Raw genomic sequence first — 10,363 nt, 5'->3', positions numbered from 1 at the left:
ACTTTTCGAAATGTCACAGCATTTTATTTTAAAAATTGGATCAGTTCCTTGTGCCAAGTAGGCATGCCCCTGACTAAAGATTTTTCTAGTCAACTAGTCACACGATATTAAATTGATTAATATAATAACCTAACCATCCTTAAACATATAGGCGTAGGCTATAGCCTATTCGGCACTCAATTGCGCCATAAAGCGTGCACCGGCAAAAGTAATGATTGTGAATGTGTTGGGAGGAAAGAAAACATTTCAGTTATTTGTTAATAAAGTAGTGCTTTCTTCTCAGTCAGTGTCGGCTGAAAAGATGAAGTTGCCGAATGCCGACGCTGCACTCATCATCTCCAAATGAACGTGTTTTGAATAGAGAAATGCACCTTTTCATTCCAGCTATGTATGCCTAATTAGAATTTTTTTTTTTTATTATTGGTTCGTTTAATAGACATTTCAGGCTTTCTATTGATTTCTTTGTGAGGCAAATAGCCCGTGCATTGCTGTGACGCGCTCCATTTCACGAAGACTGCACGAGAAGGAAGTGCATCTTGTTTTTTTTCTCTATTTTACAAAAGCAGAACATTTTGGTGTTATTGGGAGTGTACATAAATCAGAAAAAGTTATTTTGCAGGAAAAAAAATGCAAGGGATCGCACGGGCGCCATATACAGTGCATATTCATCTAAAAGAGGCAGCTGTGGCAATGCCTGAAACAGCAGCAGTGTGGAACAATGACAAATTCTCTCTCTTTGTTTTTTTCTTTTTCTTTCTTTCTTTCTTGTTTGATTGTTTACAAAAATACTAGCTTTGTTTTTACTTTGTATACATGAACAAGCACTTACAGATAGGCTAATAAATCCTCAAAACGTATATTACAATAGACTACATGTTTACAGGATAATTGCTTTTATTTTCGTTAAACACAGTTCTTAATACAAAATATTTGACCGTTTAAACAACAAGCTTAGCTATGTAAACTTTTAAACTGCAAAGCTTATTCTGCCCAGTAGGCCTACTAAATGCAACATGCAATTTAAAATATATTTTATTATTAGTATCTTGCAGATTCTGCAAGTTGAATGTAAACTTATGACTTAGAAATCTGCGGAGCCTGTGTCACGAATAAAGTGAAAAATTAAGTGAAAAGTCTGTTGTAGCATTAAATTTAGATCTGTGCATGGTGCATTTCCTTTCAAGAGTTTTTACAGTGTTTCGCATTATAACCAATCACATGATTCTGTTGATGTTGGCACGTCAGAGGCGTTCAGAAGAGTTATCTGTCGCTGGAATGCTGGAGTGTTGGTCATAGCGCGCGCTCACTGACTGAATTCTGGCGAATTCAAAAACAAGAAAGTGTTTTTTACATTGTATTCAGCATCACTGATTATAACTGGAGCTTTTATAAAGTGCGCTAGACTCAGTGATTATTATTTGATAATGTAAATGTTCTCTTTTTGCTTGCTGTATAATTTGTTCGTTGTTTGAATAACCTTGGCCGTGTTATAATTAGAAATTTAAAATGTCTTTTTTTTTATTAAACCTGTGATCATCATGTTAAATACAAATTCAGTCTTATTAAAATATATTGTAATATAAATGGTACTTGACTAAAAGTAATTTAGGATGTGTGTGTAGCTAGTAGTTAATGATTAGGCTAGTGGTTTGAGCGCGTTTGACTAGAAACTATAGCGCAGTTAAAGATTGTCGGTGGCTGTCTTGAGGAGCGAGAAAGATTCTCATAAAAAGGACGAGGACGTGAATGCTTTTACAAGTCGGAATCTAAAATGACGGTAATATGGCGAGAACATTTCACATGAAAAAGTGAGAGCGGAGTTGTAGGGGCGTGCAAGAAAAATACAACCAGAACTGTCTCTGGTCATTGTAATATGAAAGTAATTTAATGTTTCGATTTTTTTTTGAGAGTGTGTGCAATCACAAAAAATAAAAGTATACTGTCCTGTGGATGATCGAGGAGCACAAGAAGAATCTGGAGGGGGACGTAGCGAGCGTGAGTTATATATGTAATGTTACGCAATCTGATTTTTTTGCACATTAATCTGACAATAAATGTGGCACACCCAGTTTTTCTGATGCACACTCAGAGTCCCGTTTCTGGCTACGCTACTGGCTGGAACTCGTGCAACTGAACTTGCAAAAACGATTTCACACATACTTAACCATTTCAAGTCTGCTACAGTTTTGAACATCATGAGCCATGGCAATAGTGAACTGGAAATGCATACATGACCATTTTTGTTTATATAGTTAGTTTGTTTAAATACTGTAATTGTAACTGTGCAGTCTTTGTGAAAGACCAAAGTCAGGTAAAAATTACTTCACCAATAATAAAAAAAAGGTAAAAAGATTGTAACAGTTAATAAATATTTTTTCTAGGTTTTAATATTTATCAATAATGAATACTCTTTGTTGTCTTAGATCTGTGCCAGAAATGGATACCATCTACTGCTCCTTCTGTTGAAAGCAACATCTTGGTAGCAGGGTGTTGCTTGGATTTGGCCTTTTACCTCAGACCAGTATGGTTTGAGTTATGTTAATGAGCTTTGGGTGTAAAGCTGGTTAATGCTGACAATGCTCCGGGTGCACATGTGGATATGGAGAGTCATAACAGAGTGGTGCAGGTATGACCTAAGAACCCAGAAGACTACTTCACCGCTGGTTCCTTTGAGATTTTCCTATGGGGTTTTATAATAGGGGTTTTCAATTTAGGAGTAAAATCATGTCTGTGGTAAACACAACTTGATGGTGCATTGACATTTTGTTCCACAACATGAACTGCACACACTCACACCCAAAACTGTCAGCTACAAACATACATTTAAAAAAATAAACATAACTGCTTCAAAATTCACACAAATTAAACTGGGTGTGTGTGCAGTTTACAAAAAATCTAAATCTTGAAGGAACCAGTGGAGATTTAATCTTATTAATTATTCAGAATTAATCAGATTCTGACCAGTCTATACAAACACTTTGACCTTTGTGGACCAAAAAATCGTTTAATTTTAAATAAAAAATTACATGAATTAATTAATGAACAATTTACAGAATACAAGTAAATAGACATTTATGGCTTAATTGTCCATGAGATATACTAGACATATAGGTCAAAGTGCATATGACAAAACGTGATGATTTCCAGCTAGCATGTTATAAAAAAAAAAAACCTTTGACCCTGATCTATTTTTTATGAAAGTGTTTTGATAACATCCAATTAAACCTATGTGCAATTCATAGCTGTCCTTGTCCTCACACATCTCTAGTCAGTAGATATCCCAGTGAGGCACTGTGCTGGTTATACCTGTCCTCTGCTGTCAGGATATCAAGGGCATCTCAACGGAAATCTTAATGGCGTCCATAATTATGTAGAGTTTCCGTAGTGTGGGGCAGGGTGACAGCCGTTAGTTTTATTGTTCCAGTAAAGACTCAGGCTAGAATCTGTTTCAGTAAACATCATGCAAACACACACACACACACACACATATAACATTTTCTCCATCATAAGATTGGCCTATATTATAATATGGATCAGTGGATCACAAGCCATGCCGAACATGCACCTCTCACGCACTGAAACACATTTGGAGAACAGAGCTCTTAACTTTGGACCCCAGGGGAAATATTTAACAAGTGCAATTCATTTTGGTAATTAATTGTGAAATGAATGACTACGAGGAAAGGATCATTTATCCTCAGAGTGAGAAGGGCTTTTCCCAAACAGTTTTTCTTCTCATAAAGTGCAGCTGATCGCTATTTTGAGACTATTTTTAGATTCAATTCCAGGTAACTGCATCTTATCTCATCATTACTATCGTGATATTAAATTTGGGGGCTAATACAGTCAAAAATATTTTTTTAAGAAAGAGATGATTTAACACAGAATCCACAAACTGAATTCGAAACACGTTTAGAGAGGTGGTTTCGGATGACTGAAGATTTAAACAACAACATGTTACTGAAAACATTTCTGAGAAATAAAATGATTTTCTTGCATTTTAAGGTGTTGATGTTGCTCATGACTGATTTGAAGTCAGCTACAGAGCCTTTATTTAGCTCCATCAGTGTTTCACAGGTAATTGGGCAAGCATTGCTGTGTGATCATGTGTGACCATCAGAGAAGTATCGGTCATGCATTCTCCACATTCCTGCGGAATGAGATGCAGAGGAATGACAAGAGTCTGAAAGTGGAGGACTTGATATTGACTATTGGGGATTAGGTTATATTAGATGAACAGATTACCATCAGTTTGGCTCACTCAAAGTACTTTGTTGTCATTGTCTGTTTACTTCCTGCAGGTCGACTCACATTATAGTAACAGATAGTTCATGTATTGATTATTCTTTTTTGCTCTCTATGTGATTGGTTTTTATTATTGTCATTTCAGTTTTGTTATTGACAGCTGATGTAAACTAAATGGTTTATTGTGTGGCATGCCTGACTAAACATGAACTTAACCAGGTCTTTTTGCCATAAACAGATATTGTGCTTAGCTGCTCAATAACAGTACAAGAGAGTCAGCAGTCGCAGGTATTCCTAACAATTCCCATCTCATAAAAGTCATAAAACCAGATGTAATCAAACAGCTCAGTTTAACGATGATTTATCCATTTTTCCATCTCTTCCTTATAACAGAGTGGCAAATCACAGTAAAACTAAATTATACCTTGTGATTTTCTTGTTGGCATTGTTTGTTTATCTAATGCTAACCAGTAAAAAAAATCTTAAAAGACTCAAACTAAGAAGCTCAGTTCATGAATATAATATCTTACAGATGAGTTCATGTAATAATGATGACAATAACCCACATACAAATCTGAGACAATGTTAGGATATAACCATTCATGTGTTAACCTTCGCTAAGGCTACAATGTTTCATTTGCTGCTATTGTAGCTTTCTCTGACTACACTGACATCTAAAAATATACTTACCGACTAACTACACACTTAAAAATAAAGGTTCCAAAAGGTGGTTTTCACAGCGATGCCTTTCCGTGAACAGCTCTTAAAAGAACCATTTTTTCTTAGTGTAAAGAACTTTTTAATAATTCTTTGTGGAACCATTGATGCCAATAAAGAACCCTTATTTTAAGAGTGTAGTTTCATATATTTTACTGAGCATCCCAAGTTATTGACATGAAGGGTTGACTATGGTAGATAAAATGCTAATTTAAAATGTTAAATGAGTAAAGTGCTCAAGTGTAACTAAGTTTTGGTATTTCTGAAATTCCAGGAAGTAATGATGATACAAACCAATCAGATTATATAAAAGTATGTAGCATGCTGGGAAATTATTGGAGAAGACTAAACAGAGAGAGAGAGAGAAAAAAGAGGACGGGCAGATAATGGAAATGTTATACTATGAATATTCTTTCCTTCATCCCAATCCTCCGCCTCCCCCGTCTCTGGCACTCCCTCAAGGCTGTGTTATTGTTCCTGCCTATCAGTGTCATTTCCACGGTGAGTGCTGAAAGAGAGTGGATAAATTGAGGCAGGTGAGAGTGGACACGAGACACTGAGAAGGAGCGCGGCAGGCACCAGCAGCCCACCTGCGTTCAGCTCCACTTTTACCAGACTCCTAAGAGGAGGACATTACATTATCAAGAGGATTGCTGACAGCTCCAGAGCTGATAATGCATTTGTGTCCTTAGGGAGGCGAAGTGATGAGAACATAAAAGAGGAATCATTGGAACAGGGATAACACTAGAGTTCAAGTTATCAGAACAGGTAAGAACATGTGCAATACTTGTCGGCCACATGTGGCGGTTCTTCGGCTGATATATGGAAGGGCAGCCGTTTGGAAATAGAACTGAATTGAAGAAAAACTGGATGGGTTACTCAATGCCCAAAGGGATGTTAACTTTAACTGCCTATTGTGTGATTCTAATCTTGTTTGAGAAGACTGGAGAATAATATAGAGGAAGATTTACAATATTGGAGAGGGAAGTGAAGTTACTGCAAGTCAAATTGGAGCACACAAAGTGTTCTCAGAGGTCTGGTAGAGTGTATAATGCATAACATGCATAACAATACAATAAAAATGTGATCATAAACTAAAAAAAAGGTTAAGATTTGAAATGAAAAATAAATCAAATGTAAAAAAATCGAATTGCTTTAAATACTACAAGTGAATTCAGGCATCTCAACATTATAATGCACATTACAGAAAATAGATATTCATTTAGGTTTTTGGTAAAAACAACCAGTGCTATTTTTAGCATTAAATTATTAGCGTTTTTAAAGTGCACAAGCAATTGCATATTCAATGTAGACTAATAACGATCAATTTAAATAAATAAATAAAATAATATGGTAGTAATATATTGTGCACACTTAAAGGTTAAAGTACAATACACAACAACAGATTAAAAATACATTTAAAATTCAGGGTTATTTTGCGTAATGATGTCAAAACAGACATGCACACAAGACATCCAGACTAAATATACTGACAGAATGCTGCTGAAGCCATTTATATGCAAATAAAATTAGAGAGACCAAAACCTAGGCGTCAACAGGGCTTCACTTAAACCGTTTATGACCTTTCCCAGATAAGAGCACATAGGCTGCACATTAGCTTGCTAACTGCAGTTTTGTCCTTGGGCTTCAACCTAGACATTAAATCAAATTAGTGGAGCTACTTTCAAACCCCTTCCTATCTTCCCTATAATGGCTCTTGTTATCAAACAGAGGGTCTGTAGATTTGAGAGCGTCATGTGAAAGTTCAAGCATCAGGGCCTGCTGCACACGGGGAAGGAGAATCAGGTCAAGAACATTGTCAACGCTTAGTTTGTTTTGCCTGGGGATCAACGGAGGCGGTTGAGTTAATGAATAACAATGAACTCGTGCACTAATGGTGGTCAAACAGTTTTGCGTTGAAGTGTAGATCATGAAAGGAGATAGATGGATAGACTCGGGCCGCAGGTGTTCTTAAGGCCATGGCTCTGAGTCTGGGGGCTTTACACAGTGCTGAGAGACTGGCTGCCTGGGCACCGGCCTGTTCTCCAGGAATGCCAAAGCTAGACCAATATAATGGAGAACAAACAGGAGCATTGTGCAGTGCAGGGATGGAGAAAGAAACACACACATACACACACACACACACACACACACACACACATAGGTCTGCCCTGCAGGGCTTGTGAACAGGCCATCTGCTATCAACCAAACCCCCACCTGAACCTGTGCAGGCACAAAACCACTTAAAAGAGAGGCTGGATTGGAAGCACATATTATTTAGCTCAGGATGGGCTGTGAGAAATATTTCACTGTATTATACAATGTAGTGAGCTGTAGAGTCACCTTGTTGATAAAATTCTTCTCGGCTCCAAATGCCAGGACTATTGGAGCGATGACTTTTAGAGAGCCTTAGCGTGCTGAAAGGGTTTCTGAAGGACAGTGGTGCTGACGTTGGCAGAACAAGGACAACAAAGCAGTCTGTGTCTTACTAACATTGTAAGCATGTGTGTTTGACCTTTACTAAACTTTTGTGCTTACTTAAAAATAGATTATATAATTAGAACCAAAACGTTTTTACAGCTTAACACCACAGAACCTTACAAACATTTAATCAATTCCGAAAAACAAGAACATTTGGACGCTAAAAATGAACGAAAAAATTGCTATTGATAAGACAAGTCTTTGCTGAACCGAAAGGGCTACAAAGAACTATTTAAGAACAGTTTATTAACTTTTTTATTATTTAGTTCTTCAGAAAAATATCTATGTACTGCTGTTTTAAAAAACTAAAACAATCAATGAAGAACTGAGGAACCAATAATGCTACATTAAAAAACACTCTTGATCTCTAAAGAACTATATATCAAATCAAGAACCCTATACACTCTTGAAAAAAAGGTTCCAAGGTTTCAGTGATGGCACAGAAGAACCATTTGGATTCCTCAAAGAACCTTCCAGTTCTTAAATTAACCATTTTTTCTTGTGTGAAGAACATTTTAATAACCTAAAAAAAACTCCACAGTGTATACAGTGAAAATGGTTCTTTGCTGAACCTAAAGGTTTGCAAAGAACCAGTGAAGAATCTTTTTCATTTTATACATCTTTTGAAAACACCATGTACTGGTGCATCAACCCAGAAACCAATATATTGATCTGAAAAACTATTAGGAACTAAACTCCAAAGAATTGAATGGCAATAATAATAATAAAAAAAAACGATTAAAAGGTTACAAAGAACCATTGAAGAACCTTTATATTTAAGAGTGAACGGTCTAAAGAAAGGAAATGCAGGAGGGCAAATGTTGTGAAACAAAACAACGCAATACAATTTGTAACAGTGAATGCACAGTTACAAGTTTTTTGTAGAACCGATGACCAACTCAAAGTCACAGTTATTTTTTTTTTAAAGGGTATCATACAAAGGCATGATGATGAATCCATCTTCTTGCTTGGGCTTGATCCCCAGACATTTGCATTGTACATACAAATGTGTATTCTCAGTGCTGTCCACATGCAAACAATCATAAATCACCTGGCGGTAAATGTTTACTTCATAAGCTGTGCCCTAGTTTTGCTTTAGAGCCTACGGAATGAACCTAGATTCATTTTGAGATGTTTGTCTTGCTTGTTCCAGTGAATCCACACGAGGAAGAGAGTGGAAGACCAAATTCCTGGGAAATGGAGCCAAGTCCTGTGGTGTGGCACACCCAGGTGGTCCCGCTAGAAACAGACCTGGAGAGGGTGAGCTCTCATCCCGAGTGCTCCATCTGCTTCAACACCTACGACAACATCTTCAAAACGCCAAAACAGTTGGACTGCGCACACACCTTCTGCCTCGAGTGCCTCTCCCGCATTATGACCACCTCCATGGACCCTCAAAACTCTAAAATATCCTGCCCCTTCTGCCGCCAGCCCACTACCATCCCAAAAAATGGGCCTCCGGCATTGACCACCAGCCAGGAGGTGCTGTGTCGCCTCCCCGTCCACCAGCAGCAAGAGGAGCACGTGTGGATGGACGGGGAGAGGCTGTGCTACCAACGGCCAATAGATATTCCAGGCGTGCCAGCATTCTGCATCTGTGTCGATATTGGGGCCAGTGGACAAAGCTCAGTGTCTTCTTCCCAAACTCGACCGCGACTTGGGCTTCTGGAACGACTGATGGATTGGAAGAGTTTGCTGCTCTTTATATTCCTCATGATGCTGCTGCTGGGGGTCATTCTGTGGCCCCTGCAGTGCATCGTCACGACCGGCTCCATGCGTTGTGTGCCCCAGAACATGCAGATATCTCCTACCACACCTTCTACTACTACAGTCAATGTATAAGTGAGACAGACACGTCTAGATGGATATTGGACTTGGTAAATCAGGATGACCGGTGTTAGTTGCAAAGCCTGCTGGGTGCTAAAGGACTAAAGGCAAGCAGCTGGACTGCGGTAAAGCCTGAAGAACTGTATCGGGATCATGTGAAAGAGCGTGACAAAACTGATTGAGGATCAACATTGATCAAAACAACATTTTTACAAAACAAAAGCAAAAACGATACAAATTACGGTCACATTAGTGAAGTTTTGGTGCAAATTTGCGAGCAAAAAAGGTCCAGTCAGTAGTGTAATGATGTGATTAAAAGAAACTTGCAAACAAAGCAATTTGCGAATTCGCATTAGCAACATCACGAGAGAAATCTGTTTTGAGGACTTTTTCACTCTTGTGAGAAACTCACAAAGATCGCACATATTCCTATTGAAATGACTGGACTTCGCCCATGAGAAACAGTAAATGTGGCCTCAACTCAATCCAAAGAAAACAATGTTTTTTACTTGTACATTTATGTATATATTTTTTTTGATAGTATTACATTCCATGAAGAGTATTTTGTTTACAAAAAATAAAATAATTGTTGCTGTAAACCGCACAAGGAAGTTCAAGGAATGGTGTCATGAAATGTTTTTCAGTTTTAATAGGTGCAATATTCATGATATGACTGATAACTCAGGTCGACGCACAAAAGAAAGGAAAAGCAAACAGGTTCACATGGCTCTAATTTCTCACTTCCTGCTCTGGAACGGTTAAAACAAACACGCCTCAAAGAATAACCGTCTGAAACCTAAGCCCTGCGGCGACGGGCGCTCTGAACACACTCACACCAACGTAAACTATTCCACTGTGTGTGCTTCGTAGGGATGAATTATCAGTTTCCTACTTCCAGGTGTTTTTATATTAAAAAAACAAAACAAATGTTATTAATCCCTAAAGAGAGAAAGAAATTATAGAGAGGGAAGGAAATAAAATATGGGTCAGCAACTGTTTGTCTGGAGCAAGGTGAAATGAGTCAAAGACAATTAGTTGAAAGTTCCCAGTGTATGCTTTATTATACAATAACTAGTCTTGTATTGTTATTTGA

The 10,363-nt window shown here is 37.7% G+C and overlaps 1 protein-coding gene across 1 annotated transcript; it reads left to right on the top strand.

Annotated features, from left to right (window-relative positions):
- The first annotated feature begins 5,454 nt into the window (after positions 1–5,454).
- Positions 5,455–9,885, top strand: LOC306860426 (RING finger protein 223-like). The gene is made up of 2 exons (XM_079402141.1): positions 5,455–5,730; positions 8,597–9,885. The coding sequence occupies exon 2, from the start codon at positions 8,641–8,643 to the stop codon at positions 9,283–9,285; it is 645 nt and encodes a 214-aa protein (XP_079258267.1). The 5' UTR covers positions 5,455–5,730; positions 8,597–8,640; the 3' UTR covers positions 9,286–9,885.
- The last annotated feature ends 478 nt before the right edge of the window (positions 9,886–10,363 follow it).

This window comes from Barbus barbus, assembly GCF_936440315.1.
Source record: "Barbus barbus genome assembly, chromosome: 41".
Lineage (NCBI taxonomy): Eukaryota > Metazoa > Chordata > Actinopteri > Cypriniformes > Cyprinidae > Barbus > Barbus barbus.
The sequence above is the reverse complement of the archived record's forward strand: the minus strand, read 5'-3'. Positions and strand labels throughout refer to the sequence as shown.